Here is a 21,178-nt window from a genome sequence, read left to right as displayed (position 1 = left end):
CATAGCAATTGCTTTTACGCATATCAAGTGAAAAATTCCTGGCAAATTAAGAAATATTTCATTTTTGGAGTATATTATGTATGCGTACTTTACCACTTTACAAGTACATTTGGTGTTACGCTCACAGTGACACACGTATGTCTTTTGTCTCACACGTTGAACAATTTCGTGTGTAATGTCTTTGTTCGCTGAAGTTCTTTGATCACGATGAGTTGTGGACTTGTGCCCTAACTGATTCATTAAGTTATTTATTGGTCCAGGGATCATGCTACTTCGGCAATAGCTTAAGGTCTTGTAATTTAACAATAACCTGTTCATTTGCCTCATCGAAAAATGAATACTGTTCACCTCCATTTTGCTTTTTGAACTAGCCGCTCTACTCATAATGGACAAAGATAATGAGAATCCACAGACATAGCACTCGCATTCCTCGGTGCTAGCCCTGGACCTCAAGAAACAAAAGACGGCATCAGCAGCGGAATACGACATAAACCAGTCCTGTCTACAAGCCTTAAGTATGTTTTCATATTTCTCAAATAACGACGGTATTTCTTAATGTGCCAGGAATTTTTCACTTGATATGTGTAAAAGCAATTGTTATGTTCCATTTGTGACAAATTTTATAGTGATATCTCGGTGATACCTTTGCGCATCATACCCATAAGTCTCTCGTAAGACCCCAAGTAGAATATGGTTCCAGTGTATAGGTCCCTCACCAGGATTACTTGATTCAAGAACTGGAAAAATCCAAAGAAAAGCAGCTTGATTTGTTCTGGGTGATTTCCGACAAAAAGAGTAGCGTACCAAAAATGTTGCAAAGTTTCTGTTGGGAAGACTTAGGGAGAAAGGAGGCGAGCAGCTCGACTAAGTGTTATGTAAATTCTAAGTTCCCATGGAGGGAATTAGATATTTTTCCACCAATAGAGCATACACCCCAGCGTCAGTGGGTAGGGTCTGACACATCCCACTCTGAGGAGTCTAGTGTCAGACCTAAGACGAAACGCTGGTTAATAGAGCAAACGCCTGAAAAGCCATAGATCTAATTTTTGTTCGGATTAAGTGGTATGTTACAAGTGATAAATATCATTTTTGATCCGTATTGTTGTTGAAATAATAACAGTAAGGTAATTTATTAATTTGTCCACCTAATCAGTACAATAAATCTTGTCTTTGTTGAATTACATTGACATGTTAATTAAAATGGTACATGTTTCGCCTTACATATAGGCACCATCAGCCATGGGTTTAACCTTGAAATAAAATCAGGCACCTGATTTACATATAAATAAGATAAAACTAATTTATAAAAAGTGTTGAAGAGACTTGAAAGAAAATTAACATATGGTAAAAGACTAGTACAGTGTTGGTTTTAAAGACAATGCTATGAGTGAGAAATTTATAATTGGGGAAAGTATTTACAATAGTAACATTGAAAGGCTATTAATACGAATAAAATGAATAAATCGACAGTTTGTTATAGACAAGTAATAAAATTGCTGTAAAATGATGTTGACTGGCTAGCGGTTAGAACTAGATAATAATTAGAGTGACGATCGGAATCGGATTTTTAAAACATAATGTTGAATAAAATAAAGTTGAGAGATCATCAAATGACCTGTGATAATTTGTTTACATAAGTTAAAAGTCAAAAATCAATAGCATATTGTGATGATGTGGTTCACTTTGATGAAGAAGTATGAGGTTGTTGTTGAAGGTTAATATACAATGTTTATATTGGACCTCTGTGGACCATCTCATTTGATATGATGTTATAACGTTGTCTAGAATATGGGTTTGTTGACGTGCTGGTCGAAAAGGCAATGTGACAGTAGAATGTAGCTAATATGTTGAATCAGAAGTAAAATCATTTGATGTTGGTGAGGGTAACTTGTTATGTTATGAGCTATAAGTTATTGATGACTCAACATCTAAACATATGCTGCATTCTAAGAAAGCCAAGAAATGAATACATTGGGAAAACACAAGAGCTCAGTGCTGAGCAGACCAAACATTATCACACCAGTGAAAGAGAAGAACTTACCGAAAATAGCAAAGAATTAAGAGGGTTGTTAATAAAGTGTGAATACAATGAAAAATGGTGTGAACTGAGTATTCATGTGAAAGGAGCTATACTTTAGCAAGAACATACACTACTGAAGCACCAGATTGAGACTCTGAATGGTTGAAATCTGAGTGGACGAAAACCCTCAAGCTACAGTATAATAACGTTCCAGTGTGTGCCCTCCCAGAACAAAGCTGAAATGGAATCTGCTGCAGACACTGCACCAAACCCAAAACCCTTGCACCATTCTCGGTTCTTATCAAGTAGTGGAGCTCCTTAGAAACACTAGTACTTGTGAATGAATATTGAATTTTTATAGTTTTTATACTTTTTAATATGTATATTTTAAATAATCCATGTCAATTTTATGGGATTGGCCTTTATTGTTTCTTTTTTATTCTTCACCATTAATCTGCAAGTTTATAACTAGTGGTAATTTCTGAAATTAAAAGTAAACCTCAACAAATGAAAAAAGGCTTAGTATGACTATGAGTATTGGAAAGGGACAAACCCAAAACACGAGGAGGAAACTTAATGAAACTTCATGTGTTGAGAGGGTATGTGATGTTATTTCAGTGATTACAAAATTGAGTCAAATTTACAAAGGACTGGCATTTATTAGCATGATGTTGCACTCCCTCTGGGCTGAATGAATGCACCGATTCGGTTGGGAAGAGTGTCATAAAGCCATTGTATCCTCTGCTGAGACAAGCTGGCCCACAATATTGTCAAACTGGTCCTTGATATCCTGGATACAGGCACTGGGATGGAATTGACATCCAAGCTGGTTCCACACATGTTCTAGCGGTGACAGATTTGGAGATTTTGGTGGCCATGGGAATACGTCAACATCATGCAGACAGTTCATAGAGACACGTGCTGTGTGTAGACAAGTTTTGTCCTGTTGAAAAATGGCACCACAATACTGATGCATGAGAGGTAACACATGAGGACGCAAGATGTCCATGACATGCCATTGTGCCATCTGAGTTCCCTCAATTACTACCAGCCATGACCTGAAGTCCTACCCGATGGCTCTCCACACCATGACGCCAGGAGTCACAATCGCTGTGCCTCTCCGAAACATAGGAAGAATGGGCCCTCTCCCCAGGTCGCCGCCAAACTCGCAGACGATGGTCATCTGGGTTAGTGCAGAACTGTGATTCATTGCTGAACACAGTGAGATGGAATTCATCAGCACTCCATTCTTTCCGGTCACAGTATCACTCCAAACATAACCGTTTGTCATGTGATGTTAACGGCAGCCTATGCATTGGACGTTAATTTCCCAGTCCAGCTGCTGCTAGTCTCTGACCAATAGATTGGTCACTGTTGTGAAGGGCTTATGATGTGCTTGGTGCCCAATATGGAAATCCTCCCATGTGGTGGTCAGACGTGGTAGACCTGAACCATAACGACAAGTATTATGCCTGCCCTAATGTTCCCATACAGTCCAACATTGGGCCACTGTCACATCCAAATGCCCCACAAATCTGGATATTGCACGATTTGACCAGCCGACCAAATGGAGACCCACACTGGGGCCCCTTTCAAACTCTGTCAGGTGCTGATAACGCTGTCTCCATGTCCTTCACAGTGATCACACAACATCTTATGGTGTTCATGCCCCTTATGTACCCTACCATGCCTGGTAACAACATTAATTCACTCTGGTGGTCTTTCTACCGTTCACAGAGAATTGTAGCTCTAAATCATTTACAGACCCGCCGATGGTGCGTATGTGATTACAAAATTGAGTCAAATTTACAAAGGACTGGCATTTATTAGTATGATGTTGCACTCCCTCTGGCCTGAATGAATGCACCGATTCGGTTGGGAAGAGTGTCATAAAGCCATTGTATCCTCTGCTGAGACAAGCTGGCCCACAATATTGTCAAACTGGTCCTTGATATCCTGGATACAGGCACTGGGATGGAGTTACATTGACATCTGATCATTTCTTTGGGAGGCTTCATTATTTTTTGTCAGGTAGTGTGTGTGCGCGCACACACACACGGACAACCGATTATACTGAGATAGGGAACGAATGGTCAGAAATGCATACTTATTGTGTTACAGATATACACAGTGTACACCCCATAACAAGAACAAGCTCATAATAGATATTCAAAGCGACAACGGCCAGTCTCACTTCATGTATTGCAACGGCACAAGCAGTTCTGGCGCACTCTTGCAAAAATCCTTGCGTGTCTGTTGTACACTAGAACAGGCAGCAGGTGATAAACAGTGTACACCCCTGACCACCAAACAGATGTACTATACACAACTTAGCACATAGCACATGTGCCATGTGACGACCGCATAAATCGCACCGGAACATTAACCTGTTTCAATTAACTAATCTCATTTTGTTCCGTATTGAAGATACAATAAGTAAAATTCTTTCTTGAATAAAATTACTGTGTCCATCTATTCAGTACAATACAATACAATTGTGTCCACCTATTCAATACAATACAATACAATAAAATTGTATTCAATACAATACAATAAAATTGTATTGAATAGGTGGACACAGTAATTTTATTCAAGAAAGAATTTTATATTAACCTGTGCCGCACGCACACCACTATCCCTGGTGACAGTTGTCTGTTGTATCAGACTGCTTGTGGTGTGTCCATGGTGAGGTGTGTTAATATGTACAGTGCATGTCGCATAGTCAAAGATGGAACGTTACTCTATCGTTCTCTATATGCGATAGATGTTAAAAAGGTAACATGATCGATAAAGAAACAAGATGAATTGAACCACAAGGTTTCTTCCCCCTGTGGGTGGGGGCGGTAGAATAGAACCCACGGTATCCCCTGCCTGTCGTAAGAGGCGACTAAATGGGGCTCCAGGGGCTCTGAACTTTGGAGCATGGGTTGGCAACCACAGGGCCCTTAGCTGAGTCCTGGCATTGCTTCCACTTACTTGTGCCAAGCTCCTCACTTTTATCTATCCTATCCGACCTCCCTTGGTCAACTCTTGTTCTTTTCTGACCCCGACGCTATTAGATTTGCGAGAGCTAGGTAATCTTTCATCTTCACGCCCTTCGTGGCCCTTGTCTTCCTTTGGCCGATATCTTCATTTTTCGAAGTGTCGGATCCCTTCCCTTTTTCCCTCTGATTAGTGTTATATAGAGGATGGTTGCCTAGTTGTACTTCCTCTTAAAACAATAATCACCACCACCACCACCACCACCACCACCACCACCACAAGGTTTCTATCGATCGTTCTTCAGAAAAAACAATAATCACCACCACCACCACAAGGTTTCTGTCGATCGTTCTTCAGAAAACCAAAATTGTAATAAAATATTATGATTACATTTAAGAAGGTGAGCATAACTTCGACAATGAAATTCACAAGGAAAATTTAACAGGGAATATAAACATAATTATAACCGTCTTATAAGGCAAATAGAAAAAGAGCTTTATAGATTATTACCAATGGTTTACAAAGAAAATGACAACGGAATTTAAAATTTATCGCAGAGGCCTTTAGAGATGCTGCCCTCTCCTAATACGCATCAGCGAGAGACGCATAGTTCAACAGGCTTACCCTAAATTGATACTGGACTACGGGTGACAACCCGGATGGAAAATTAAATTTTACATTACACAGTTGAAAATGTTAATAAAAGGGAATTGCCTTCAAAAGAAAGGATATCCCTAGCTGACGAGGTAAGGCATTACAATACAAAACAGCGAAAACCAGGGTGTAATGTAAACTCCGAAGCAATAAATTTACATGTTAATTAAAATTTCAAGAAAAGGAAACATGCTTACCCTGAAGTGCCTGGAGCCTCTGACCGGACCACCCCGATCGTGAGGACGTATGAAAACCAAAGACGTGGACAAGAGCCCTGCTCCTACCGAGGAGCCAAAAGCCGGAAATGGAGAAACACACAACAGCCAATCAGGGAAGCTTAGTACAATTCGACCCGGAATTTTCGCCAATGAAAAAGGTCGTTATTTTGACCAATTAAAATGCATTTCCATATATGGGCATATGGACAACACATTCTAGAGGTTTTGATTGCAAAACACAGCGATTTCGTGATCGAAGCCTCCATGTGGCAAATACAGGGTGATACAAAAGGTTATTTACCAGATTGTAAGTTATAACAAGCACAACTATGGGAGATCTCCAATACCAAAATAAATGTCTTTCTTCCCATACTCATAATGATTAAATAAATATAATTAACTGTCTTTCTTGTGAGTCCTGAAAATTCTTAATATTTCTACATAAATTAAATTCACAACAAAAAACTCAAATATTTAATTGACTTCTTCAAAAATGTCTGAGAGTTCCTTAGTTTTTTCAGTGGTGATTTTACAAAATTTTTTAGCATAATGACAAGAAGTAAATAATCCCATCCACGTTACAAACTTCTCAGGCGACATCCTCCACGTCCTAATCTCGAGTTCTGCTCGATTATTAAATTAAAAACACGTTAAATCAAATGGAGGTTTTAACTGGAGGCCTGAAATCTGTGGAAACGCACTGATTCCAACACATTGCACCCACATCTTGATGCGATTCTCACTAGGAATATCCTTTTGAAGCAGAATTTCCTAAGCTCGACAACAGGTATTGCTGTCCACAGGGTTGCTGACATCAGCTGCCTGCCAACAAGTAGTAAAGCATGGCACAGTACTGAGGAACTGCCACCACCAGGAACTTCGGGTCACTGCACTCCCAAGTTGGATGCAAACTGGTCAGGAATTCATAATGCCCCTTCCAACAGGCACAGCAGGTTCCCTGGATGGACCAGGTTATTGTGATCACTGGAACAGAGATCAATCCGCAGCAGAAAACAAATTTATACAGGAAAAGCCATAGCTCGGCTAAGCAGAAGAGTCTGTTTTTCTTGCCAAACTTATTACTAAATAAGAGGAACCGTTAAAATTCCGTGCGAGGAGGATAACCTCGCACCAAATATCTTTGCAAACTCCAAGCCCCCCCCCCCCCAGGGCAAGCATGTTTAATAATTTACCAAATATAAGAAACCAAATAAAATAAAAGTAGTTTACTTGAGTTTACCTTGATGCCCAAAAATTTTCCAAGTGATCCCTAGTTATGACAATGAATGAAGATCTTAACCTACCTGAAAACATTATACTAAATTAAACCTAAAGTGATCTCAAACGACCATCCTTATTACAACTAAAATTCCTAATTAAACTATAAATTCCAGGAGATTACGGCCAGACTTTTACCCAAAAGAAAATTTTGCTTATAACTAAATTCCATATAACTAGTAAAAAAAAAATTACTGTGTGCATTCTTAATTGCCCAACATTAAGAAAAAGAACAAAACAAAAGGAAAAATTTAGAATGTTGCAGGGAAACTCAAAACAGGGAAATAACTACTTAATTACGTTAGCTTGCAACCTTACTACAATATTCAATTGAATGAGGTTAGTAAGTCACTATTCATTTACCATATCATGTACTCATTAAAATTTTAACGCAGATAAAACTCACATTACGTATCATGTGTCACACCAGTCAAATTAAAACGCAATTAAGCCAGGAATACAAAATTGAAATCACATTACTTTACCGATGAACAGAAAATCCCAATGAAATGATGAAAGTAATTCAAGAGTGCGCGTACAGAAATCCAACTCACTGATATAAGCAATAAAACAGTACGAGTAACACCTTCATACCAGAGATTACCCGATAACAGCACGGCAAACAAGGCTACCGAGCCCATCTGTCCTTCAACACACGACACAAGAACACTCACGAAACACAAGTGCAACCAACGGTAAAAGGCAAAAACGACCTCAATACTGATTCCATCGCACGACATCACAAGAACACACAAACAACTGTGCAATGACACATCAAGTAGTACCCAGAAAGTAAAAGGACGAAACATGACCACAAATGGCAGAATATGACCTCAAGTACCTTTGAATTTATCACACAACAATGAGACTCTTAGGGCCAATATTGTACTCCCAGGAGAGGAACGGTCTCTCAGCACCTTAAGCCCTACGTCTAAGTACACACACAAATGCCTTCCCACATACAGTTATTTACAAAAGTAGGACAGATACAGCCTGGCTACCCAATTTTGAAAACTTACTCAGCCCACAAGATCCCATACTCTGGCAAACTGAGTAAATAAATTTAGAAGACACGAAAGCCGTAATGAAAGAAATTTTAACATCGAGAAAATAGAATAAAACAAAACAATCAGGAAAATGAATTGACTGGCTTAGCTAAAACATGACACCTCCAAAATTTCACTAGTGACGAATTTAAAATAACCGAAACAAAAAAATCTTGATGACCTGCAGGCCTACTACCAATTTAACATAAATGAATAGCTCAGCATGATGACACCAAAATGAACATTTGCAGAAAATCTTCCTACTAATCATTTTTACAATAACAAGGGATATCATTTTCCATCTAGCCACCTAATACAAAGAAAAAGATTACGAGGAATCTCATACCAGATGGACCAGATTTCAAACATAACACGAGCACAAGTGCAGATCTGTAACCCGTCAAAATTTGCCGGAATGGCCTCAGCGGACGCTGGACTATTAATATGGTGAGCACGTTTCACCCTATGAGACTATCTCTGTCGACGTAGACCCTCCCTAGCATGTATAGGGATACACGGATAAATAAAAAATAACGTGACCCGGAAACAAGACATGTACACGATGGAAATGCTCACAAGACACACTAGGAAATTTTCACTCAGATTAAGAGATCCCATATTCTCTAATCTGAATTTAGTAACTGGCTGGGAATAGCTCCAAATAGTCCCATACCTACTTGGAAACGAACCCAGATACAGCAAAAGACCAAACACAACACCACATGACCGGAAATTTAAAACCATACTGAGTTAAAACACGTCGTAAAAAATAATTTTAGAAGATCACACACGTAGAATACTGCCAAATAGAATACAACAGGCAATAAGAAACAAAATTTTGAAAATACTTTGCCAAAACATGAGATTTGCAAACAGAAGAAATAGACAAAAATTACGAACTTTAACGTCAAAATTATTGCTAAAAATTTACGAAAACAAGATGTTTCGAAAAAAACTAATGGAACTCCATGCTAAAAATTAACCAGAACACTATAGTATGACAATCGACTCGACAATTTACGTCATCTGGATGAAGAACAAGATTACAACACGAGTAAATTTATAAGATGCGTGCAGACTTGAGGTATAGGTCAGTAATCAGGTGTCTCTAACAGATAAGCACACCAGCTGTTTGAAAAATAACACGCAGTCAGACAAGGGAGTACAGTACTTCGCATAATTTCACGACGTAGTTTAAAGCAACCGACAATTATAGATGTTACAATCGGAACACGGATCGAAGAAACTACTGCAAGTTAACAACCACACCTTGAAATTTATCACGGAAGACTTCATTTAGAACACGGCACACGCAGTGTGATACAATAACTTTACCAAAAACACGTGGTCAGCTGAAGACCGGCCACGAACGAAAATTTAATGAAAATTAACAATGAAACAGAAACTTGTTATGGATAGTGACTTACCATTTCTTCCAACCGTTAATTACAAAGTGAAACACAGCAACACAAACTGCACATCGCGGAACGAAAAACACTTTCGGACTGCCTCATCGGGGAATAAGAAAGAAATGAACAGGAATTAAGAATGCACAAATAACAATTACAACCTAATTTTACAAGAGTTAGCCGAGAATTATTATCGTCAACCTTTCCTCCTTCCTCAAATGGAAAGGGGTAGGGACCAGACGAGACATGTTTACAAGAAATTATGTTAGGAGATGATACTAGGTTATTTTAGGTTAGTTCAGGGTTACCGCTTTCTCGTCTCTTTCTTTTACAACCATGCTCTGCTACCAGATGTGTGTGTGTGTCCCTGAGAGCTGGTCATATAAAATTTAGCACATATAAAACAAATTAAATATCAAAGTAACAAACCTGAAGGAATATACGTCAGCCAATAACACACCAATAAAAACATCGGAAGTTTCAAAACATACACATGGCCAGAAACAAAGATGCGCAGGATTACCAACATGACAACTAGAGAAAGGATGTACTGTAGGAAGCGGGCCGGAAACCCTAAGAGGACTTGATCTTACATGACGTAGGGAAAAAGACGTGAGAGCGTCTGGTTTTCAGTCTGGTTTACTAACAATAATAATAGCAAAAGGTAACATGATCAAAAAAGAAACAAGATGAATCGAACCACGAGGTTCCTGTCGATGGTTCTTCAGAAAACCAAAATTGTAATAAAATATTATGATTACATTTAAGAAGGTGAGCGTAACTTTGACAATGAAATTCACAAGGAAAATTTAACAGGGAATATAAACATAATTACAACCATCTTATAAGGCAAATAGCAAAAGAGCTTTACAGATTATTACCAATAGTTTACAGAGAAAATAACAACGGAATTTAAAATTTATTGCAGAGGCCTTTAGAGTTTCTGTCCTCTCCTAATACGCATCAGCAAGAAACGTACCTAAATTGATACTGGACTACTGGAGGCAACCCGGATGGAAAATTAAATTTTACATTACACAATTGAAAATTTTAATAAAAGGGAATTGCCTCGAAAAGAAAGAATATGCCTAGCTGATGAGCTAAGGCATTACAAAACAAAACGGCAAAAACCAGGGTCTAAGGTAAACTCCGAAGCAAATAAATTTACATGTTAATTAAAATTTCAAGAAAAGGAAACATGCTTACCCTGAGGTGACTAGATCCGATCGTGAGGACGTACGAAAACCAAAGACACGGACAAGAGCCCTGCTCCTACCGAGAAGCCAAAGGCCGGAAATGGAGAAACACACAACAGCCAATCCGGGAAGCTTAGTTCAATTCAACCCGAAATTTTCGCCAATGAAAAAGGTCGTTATTTCGACCAATTAAAATGCATTTCCAACACATGGGCATATGGACAACACATTCTAGAGGTTTTGATTGTGAAACGCATGATCAAAGCCTCCATGTGGCAAATACAGGGTGATACAAAAGGTTATGTACCAGATTGCAAGTTATAACAAGCACAACTATGGGAGATCTCCAATACCAAAATAAATGTCTTTCTTCCCCCACTCATAACGATTAAATGAATATAATTAACTGTCTTTCTTGTGATTCCTGAATATTCTTAATATTTTACATAAATTAAATTCACAAAAAACACAAATATTTAATTGTAATAATAATAATAATGCTACTTGTTTAACGTCCCACTAACTATTTTTACGGTTTTCGGAGACGCCGAGGTGCCGGAATTTTGTCCCGCAGGAGTTCTTTTACATGCCAGTAAATCTACCGACACGAGGCTGACATATTTGAGCACCTTCAAATATCACCGGACTGAGCCAGGATCGAACCTGCCAAGTTGGGGTCAGAAGGCCAGTGCCTTAACCGTCTGAGCCACTCAGCCCGGCAATATTTAATTGACTTCTTCGAAAATGTCTGAGAGTTCCGTACTTTTTAAGTGGCAGTTTCACAAAAAAAAATAGTATAATGACAAGAATTAAATAATCCCATCTATGTTACAAACTTCTCACCACCGGCGACAATTTCTTGAGACTGGGCCTCTATTTTCCTTTCTCGAGTTTTTCAGATTGGGTCTCTATCAAAGTAGTTAGTTGTGCAAGCATAATGCCTACCCGGTCGCTGGTTTCCTTCTCCGAGATGACTTCGAAATTGAAACTGCCTGGGTCCTCCTCATTTCCTATCAAATCCTGGTGCAGCTTTTCTCGTAAATCCGCCTTGCTTCCAGCCGTCGGTAAACCTCAGGGTGCCAGCGCCTTCCGTAAAATCACCACGGTCAAGTCATTTGATCAATCATCGCTGAGTTTCGAAAATCCTGCCGTGGTCGCCAATCCATTGTTCTCTATTTGCGATTTTTTATTTTACAAAATAAAAATATCACACGAGAACATGTTTACTTATATCTGAACAACTTTATTTTCACTACGAAACTGTTACTTGTCTCGTTAGTTGCTCTTTTTATATACCATTGGTTCACTTTTTTATTCCTCCCAGACTAATAATCACTCCTCTTAAACAATCTACAAAGAATATATACATGTTTCACACCAGAGACCTAATGGTGATGTTTCTTGACGCCATATTGGAAGTATTTGCGTCTTAGTACGTCCATTGCTATGTTAAGCAGGATAAGCATATGGATGTTATACGTCCAGGGACATGAAACATTAATATATATTAACATAATTTATAAATCATCTCAACTCCTATTATATTATCTATTATGTTCAATATGGTTATTGAAGGTTTTATCATAATTAGGATATGTGTCCTACGACAACTCGTCACAAGAGTTGGCCAACATGGATTTAATGTACGGTGCGGGGCAGGATGTAGTGCCTCATAAAGCAGCACGAATGTACAGAGAACGCTTTCTCAACAGGCGTCATTCTAATTGGAAGAGGTTTATCACCATGGATACCAATTTACGATAGACGGGTCGTTCACGCCACAGAGAGCCAGCCAAGGTTCCCGCCAAAGACTTCTATGAACACCAGATTTTGAGGAGATGGTGTTGGATCATGTGGCTGACCACCCAGCAATAAGCACCCGTCAGCTTGCCCATGAAATACACACTTCGAAGGATACTGTGCGGAGAGTACTGGCGGAACAATGTCGTAGGTATGACATCGTAACTGGTGTAAAACCTTCAATTACTGTGTTTAATATATTTTAATTACATTATATTAAATGCTATATTATGACTAATACATGGTTTCCCTGTAAATATGTATTATAAATTTGTATAACCTCAAATACGTATTGTATATAGGTTTAACGCCAAAATGTATATAATACCAATATAAATGGTCCGTTATTGGACATTATAAATTTTCCAGCTAACTCATTCCTGGTTGCCACCGTTTCGCCCCCGTGTGCTAGGCTGGGCTCATCAGTTGGTACCTAGCACACCTACCAAGACGCTGGATAGTGCATACCGTGGAAGCCACTGCATAGGCTAATTGTAGCCACCGGCAGTGCCAATGCACTATGAGAGACATTGTCTCATTATCAAAAATTGATGCCTGCTTGGCCATCAGATGATGTAGATGTTGATTCCCATAGGGAATCAGAAATAATTGTTCCGAATGAGTAAATTTATAATACCAATATAAATGGTCCGTTATTGGACATTATAAATTTTCCAGCTAACTCATTCCTGGTTGCCAGCGTTTCGCCCCCGTGTGCTAGGCTGGGCTCATCAGTTGGTACCTAGCACACCTACCAAGACGCTGGATAGTGCATACCGTGGAGGCCACTGCGTAGGCTAATTGTAGCCACCGGCAGTGCCAATGCACTATGAGAGACATTGTCTCATTATCAAAAATTGATGCCTGCTTGGCCATCAGATGATGTAGATGTTGATTCCCATAGGGAATCAGAAATAATTGTTCCGAATGAGTAAATTTATAATACCAATATAAATGGTCCGTTATTGGACATTATAAATTTTCCAGCTCCAGCCTAGCACACGGGGGCGAAACGCTGGCAACCAGGAATGAGTTAGCTGGAAAATTTATAATGTCCAATAACGGACCATTTATATTGGTATTATAAATTTACTCATTCGGAACAATTATTTCTGATTCCCTATGGGAATCAACATCTACATCATCTGATGGCCAAGCAGGCATCAATTTTTGACAATGAGACAATGTCTCTCATAGTGCATTGGCACTGCCGGTGGCTACAATTAGCCTACGCAGTGGCCTCCACGGTATGCATTATCCAGCATCTTGGTAGGTGTGCTAGGTACCAACTGATGAGCCCAGCCTAGCACACGGGGGCGAAACGCTGGCAACCAGGAATGAGTTAGCTGGAAAATTTATAATGTCCAATAACGGACCATTTATATTGGTATTATAAATTTACTCATTCGGAACAATTATTTCTGATTCCCTGCGGGAATCAACATCTACATCAAAATCTATATAGTCGAAAACGGTAGAAAACTCTATAATGTTCGTATATTAGATTTATTCTACTATAATTTGGTATATATGAAGGGTTCTGGAAATTTACTGTAAGGTTTATTATACAGATACATGTAGAGACATTAGGAATGTTGGAGAAATTTCCATGTGTATTGGTAAACAGTAACGAAAGTTCGAGTACTCCATTTGACTAGGTGGTCGATCGATGTTTCGAGTGTGTTCCATTAGAGTGTTGTAAGAACCCTTCCAGATATCGATAATTCTAGATGGTTGGTCGAACATTATATATATCGATGGCCTAGAATGGAAACCTCGTATCTGAAAATTTTTCAGAAATTACTTTTTTTTATTTTTGGATGTAAAACCTCGTATCTCATGTTCCTGGAAAAGAAAAAAGAATACTTCAACATCATGGTGGCCTCTATCAGGGAAAAATCAAACCTCGTATTCGGTGTGGTAGCCATGTTGAGTGTTAAAGGCATATTGTGAGCATTTACCGAGTTGTTTATACGAAATTTTACTGAACTTCTAGAAGAAATCAGCATCGTTTCATGCTGGATACTTACTCAGGTAAGAAAATTTTCTCTATATTGCTTATTTTAATAACTAAAACCCATGTAACAACCCGTTTTTTGCTGACCTGAATTGCTGCTATAACATGGAAAACCTCGTATGTAGGCTACAAAGTGGAAGTGTAGTATGAAAAACTTATAAGTCAGAGATACGAGTGTTTCATTTATAAATTGGCCATTGATGTTATAGTCCCTTGTGATTTCTTAATGAGTTACATGGTCTTCGAATTTGTATTTGAATCGGTGAGTTGAAAAATGTAGACAGTCCAAAATCCTTACTTTTCAGGAGAAAGGAAAATCTGTTTTGTAGCTAAAGGAGAGGTTTGATCAAAAAAGTTGCTATTAGGCATTTGTACATCATATATCTGCATATTCAACTACAAAGTATGGAAAAAATATTACATATGTTTTTCATGTTATACCATTGTTCATATAAAAGAATATTATGTTCACTTTTGCACTCACCAATTCATTTGAGCTCGTCAGTTTTTACTGCATTAAATTACAGGTTGATAATTATTTAATTATGGATTAAGTACACTAAATAGAGTAATTTTATGTTGTCGTCGACTGTTTAATGTAGTGGGTGGTAGTTTTTCAGATGGCAGACTCAAGGGGTTCTAGGCTTGTGAAGATGGCTCTTGAGATTCTTAAGGACCAGGATGGTAAAAGAATAGCTGAATCAAACAATACTGGTTCTATTTGTGCAGACACCAAAATCATTGCCGATAAATCTGAAGATGATACAGGTTAGTTTTCATCCATACAGTTTCACAGGATGTATTGGTAAACAACCACTCTCCTGTTGCGAGTTTGTCTGCATAAGCAAGGGAAGTTATTGGGTTATAAATTTTTTCTAATCCTAAACTGTTATTCTAGGTCAAGAATGCGACTCAGTTCAGCCCAGAAATGAAAACAGCTTTACTATCCCAGAAGCCAACGGAAGTGGTAACTACCTTCAGAAAATTCAGCCTCAAAATGTAGGAGATGCTTCCTATCTCCACACTTCACCAGACAATAATCTTCAGACTGTTAGAGGAGTAGAAAGCTTTCCATTATTGAAACCTTTCAATCTTAATGACTCATCATCACTAAACAATAGTAATTTTGGTTTTAATCCAGTTAATGTATTTGAAGATATTTTGTCACTGACAGTCATATTCAGTGATTCAGTTCTGCCAGTTGAACCAGGAAGTAAATCAATAGACGATACTGTATTGAATAATTCATTTAATTTGATTTCTGAAGAGTTAAGTGAGAGTACCAGTGGTCATTCAGTGAATAAGGCAAATAAAAATGTCGGAGAGAACTTGGGTACCGGTACTGTTTTAAAAGAAGTTGATCATCATGAAGAACCAATTCATCAGTTGAGTGATGTTGAGTTGGATGACCATCAGAAAGAAAATGAAGATTTACCCGACAACAGTTATGAACCGTCAAGTGAAAGCAGTCTTGATGACAGTTATGATGGAGTAAACCATAGTAAGGAATTGCCTCGAAAACAAAAACTTGCCAAACAAGAAAGAGCTGACCAAAGTAAATGGACAGCTACCAAAAACAAAATTAAACGAATGAAAGGAGAACAATACGAAGGACGGAGGAAGTCTAAGACGGGAAAAACAGCGTTTGATGTCAAAAGACCCGAAAGGATTATTCAACCTTGCTGTTAATGTGACAGAAAACAAAGGAACAAGTTCATATGTACACAGATCACTGATGAAAGAAGGCAACAAATGATCAGAAACTTTTGGGCATTAGATTGGAACCAGAGAAAGGTTGAAGCACATCATCTTGTAGATTTGAAGGATGTGCATCAAAGAACAGTATCTGGTACAAAATCTAGAAGGAATGCCTCTCTGTTGTATCATCCCAAACCTCAAAACAACTTACCAAAAATATGTGTATGTAAGACAATGTTCCTAAACTCCCTATGTGTAGGTGAATGGATGATAAGGAATTGGGTATGTCAGAATAAGATACAAGGACAAGGTGACCAAAATGTAATTAACGATGCACATGAACAGGACAATAAAGATAAAGAAACCGAGGATACAGCAACAACTAGAAAGGGAAAATGTATCAGTAATGAACGAAAACTTTTAACTGAATTTTTCAGTAATCTCCCCAAACTAGAGTCACACTATTGCCGAAAGGACATGAACAAACTTTACCTCGAACCTCATTGGCAGTCTAAAGCACAACTTTTCAGGGAGTACCAGTTGTATTGTAAAAATGACGAGAAAGAACACTTAGTTGTATCTAGTTTTACGTTCCACGAAGTGTTTGAGGCTCACAATTTCGGAATTTTCTCTCCCAAAAAAGATCAGTGCGATTTGTGTTGTGGTTACGAACAAGGCAATGTGAGTGAACCGGAGCATGTTGCCCATCTAATAAGAAAAAATGCAGCAAGAGAAGAAAAGACTAAGGACAAAGAAGAAACAGATGAAAGGACTGCCGTTATTACCATGGATGTTCAAGCAGTTTTCCTATGCCCTTCCTTAAAAGCTTCGGTTCTATATTATAGGAGGAAATTAAAAGTTCACATCTTTACATTTTATAATTTGAAATCTTGCGAAGGTTACTGCTACCTCGGGGATGAAAGTGAGGGGGGAGTAAATGCAGACGAATTTGCTACGATAGTTACTCACTTCATTTCAAAAGAAATCGATCTGGATATAGTCAAACACGTCATCTTGTACAGCGATGGTTGTACAAGCCGAAACAGGAATTCAGTATTGGCCAGTGCATTATTACTGTTTTTGCACAAAACTGGGGTGACAATAATCCAAAAATATTTAGAGAAAGGCCATACAAAATTGGAATGCAATAGCTTTCACAGTAATATTGAAAAAAAATGAGGAACAGAGAAATTTACTGCCCAGCTGGGTATTACAAGTGATCAGCTTTAACAGCTTCATTTCAAGTAATACTAATCCCGTATTGACTATAATCAATCAATGAATATTCAAGATAAACTGAAGTAAATAACATTTTAAATTATTTAGACTTGAAAATTACTAGAAATAGTCAAAACCTTTCCTTTAACATCTTCAGAAAACCAACACAGAGTGTCAACATGATCAAAAATGATTCTTTACACCCAGGAGCTCATAAAAGAGCCGGCTTCTTTAGCATGATTTACAGAGCTTTTAATATTCCGCTTTCAACCCAGGATTTAAAACAAGAAATTAATACTATATACCATTTAGCATACAAGAATGGCTATAATAAAGAGTTTGTAAACAGGATTATAAATAAAGTAAAAAGTAAGCCTAAGACACCGAGCTCGATAGCTGCAGTCGCTTAAGTGCGGCCAGTATCCAGTATTCGGGAGATAGTAGGTTCGAACCCCACTGTCGGCAGCCCTGAAAATGGTTTTCCGTGGTTTCCCATTTTCACACCAGGCAAATGCTGGGGCTGTACCTTAATTAAGGCCACGGCCGCTTCCTTCCCACTCCCAGGCATTTCCTGTCCCATCGTCGCCATAAGACCTATCTGTGTCGGTGCGACGTAAAGCAAGTAGCAAAAAAAAAAAAAAAAAAAAGCCTAAGACAATGTTAATACAAGAACAAAAAGAAAAAAAGAATAAGAAATTTGCCGTATTTACATATAATAGCAGTAAAATATATAGTATTACGAATCTATTTTTAAAAAATGTAATTTAAGAATCGCTTTTAGGACTAACAACACAAACTCGAAATTGTTTTATAACACTCATATCGTTAATAATAATAATAATAATAATAATAATAAAAAATTTCAAAATTCAGGTGTTTATAAACTGAAATGTGCTAGTTGTTTAAAAAGTTACATAGGACAAACAGGTAGGAACTTCATTATAAGATATCAGGAACACACCAGAGCCAAGAAATACAACAGATACTCGGCCATGAGCGAACACATGACCAACTCCAATCACATGTTTACAAACATAGATAATGACCTCAAAATACTGAAAACCTTAAAGAAAGGCCATTTATTAAACATATATGAGGAAATCTACATTTATCTGGACCAGAGAAACAATCCAACAAATAATATCAATGAGCTTTCTGAGAAGTATGACATTTTATATGAAGAACTATTAAAAGCGAAAGTTAGGAAGAAACGCCAGACTCTAACACGTCACATGCTTGGTGACACTCAGGTTATTCAACTTAGGACACACTCTCCTACTTCCCCTCCACACTCCCCGCTCAGCGTAGCAACTACCAGTACTTGTTTTAAAGCAGATGCACACTTACCTCGGTAGAAGTGAGTCCTTCTCCGCACATCGGGGCCAATAATAAGGAGTAAGTAATACGATTTTATTACATTACATTGTTTTTATTTCATCTTCCATTTCACGTTACTTACACTTATATTATTTTTTCATTTTATTTCAGATAAAGTTATATATATCCATTACCACACAGAACTTTACCATCACAGCCCCGATCTGACTTTAAATTCTGAAGCACTTAAATTTTAGTATACCATCTAAGGAATGCTTATTAAGTTTTAACAAATCTTTCACCAAGGAATACAAATCAAGTGTGCTTTTTACAACAAATGATATTTTAAGATTTTATAAGCAAAACTGGTATTTTCCAAGAACATCAACAAGAGAAATATGGACAATTTGACTGTTTTACCTGTCTTATGACTTACATTTTTAACAAAATTTGAAGATCTTATTTTAAATTGTCAAAATTTTAATGTGTCTTTCCAATTTTAATATTTATTACTGATATATTAATGTTAATTTGTTATTAGCTGATGATGTCCCTTAGGGGACGAAACATGTCCTAGATATTAATAAATTATATATTGTATTAATAGGCGGACCGCTCAATTATAATATTTAATTTTATCTTGAATATTCATTGATTCAGCTGGGTATGTCGAGGTTTGTAAAGTGGTTCAAATTAAACCCCAGCTATACAAAGTAGAACAACTGGATCACACTTTCTTCAAGAGGTATAACGACCTTAACCTTTTGTCAATGTATCCAGTATAAACCTGACTGCACAATACAAGTAAAACTGAACCATCAGGATCAATTTTCAGACCTCCCAAGAAGGAACAAAGGGAACAAGAAGCCTTCATTTAACAGTGTTGAACGTCCTCCATTATACAACTCGCGGTTACCCATTGATTTTGTAAAGTTTAAGCATCTTCAGGAGCTCAAATCTCTGATCCCCAAAGACATTCACTACTTCTATGACAATCTGCACAACCTGCCTTAAAGATTGTTTTCTGTGGTTTCCCATTTTGACACCAGGCAAATATTGGTGCTGTACTTCAATTAAAGCCATGGTTACTTCCTTAGCAGCCCTAGCCCTATCCTATCCCATCATTGCCATAAAACCTGTTTGTCTCAATCTGTCATAAAACAAAAGGCAAAAAAAGGCAAAATCTGTCATAATATGCAGAATAAACATTATGAGTCTCACTCCTAGTTCACTCTGCTGGGTGAGATAACTGTGACTTCAGAACTGTTTTGAGGTCAGTAAGTTAGTTACATAGTTTGGGTCAAAATTGCTGAAGTGTTCTGAGCTATTTCTTTCTGTTTGACAGAAGCCTTTGTTGTCTGCCAGAACTACAGTCCACCTGAGGGATATGAACCAACAATGTTGAATCCTCTTACTTTTCATAGTGAGGATGATCTGAGAAACACAAACGCAGTCAATCGCTACATCGTGCCATTTGTGGCTTGTGGTAATCTGTTACCTTTTGATTCAGACACAAATTCGTCATTACAGGTAATTTGTTTCAAGTTACTTAAGTTGCATGTTTTCATTTTATTATTCTCATAAAATAATGAGAATATTGTATTTGTAAATATCATTTTGCCTAACAAATTTTTAAAATTCTGACTGTGTATGTATAATGGGTTGCTCAGAAAAATGTATACACACTTTAATAGAGTATAGTTTATGTATTATCATATTATAACAATCTAAAGTGAAAGTCAGAATAGATGTATAGTTTGTTGGTGCAATTACAATAAGTGCTCATATTGCAAAGCATCAGTCTCCAAACACTTCTGAGCACAATGCGCAACACATATGGTGACATTTTCCAGAGTAGCCAAAGGGATTGTTGCACAAGCAATTACAATCTCGTGTTGCAATTGTGCTAATTTTGAGTGGCTTCATACCATACACCACGTTCTTGAAAGTCTCCCACAGGTAAAATTCAAGGTGGGGGGGATGTTCGTTCAGGTGAATGTTGTGGGTACTTAGTTGGGCGCCTTCATTTCATCCTATCCAATAGGCCAGTTGAGTGTCATTGAGATAGGTATGCACATTACTGTGAAAATGGACAGGGGCACCATCTTGTTGGAAGTAAAATGGATTATCACCAAACAAAACATGAATGGATGATATTATTAATGTGTCCTACATCTCCAAGTAAGTAAACCTGGCAAGTTACCATATATTTGAAAAAGAACGGTCCACTCAGTCCCTTTGGGTCCAATCAGTCCCTTTGATGATAGCCAGCACCAGACATTGAGTCCTGGAGCATTGATCACTTGCTCGACATGAGGATTTTGT

General features: G+C 37.9%; 1 protein-coding gene across 2 annotated transcripts in view; it reads left to right on the top strand.

Annotated features, from left to right (window-relative positions):
* LOC136876320 (tRNA (cytidine(32)/guanosine(34)-2'-O)-methyltransferase) overlaps positions 1–21,178 on the top strand; it is an 86,181-nt gene that overhangs the window by 50,826 nt on the left and 14,177 nt on the right. For both annotated transcript variants that reach the window (XM_067150167.2, XM_067150168.2), the window contains one exon: positions 20,199–20,383. In XM_067150167.2, the coding sequence (XP_067006268.1) occupies positions 20,199–20,383 (185 nt within the window). The remainder of the gene's footprint in view (positions 1–20,198; positions 20,384–21,178) is intronic.

The sequence above is a fragment of the Anabrus simplex genome, chromosome 6 (assembly GCF_040414725.1).
Source record: "Anabrus simplex isolate iqAnaSimp1 chromosome 6, ASM4041472v1, whole genome shotgun sequence".
Taxonomy (NCBI): domain Eukaryota; kingdom Metazoa; phylum Arthropoda; class Insecta; order Orthoptera; family Tettigoniidae; genus Anabrus; species Anabrus simplex.
Note: the sequence above shows the minus strand (reverse complement) of the source record. Positions and strands in the feature narration are given on the sequence as shown.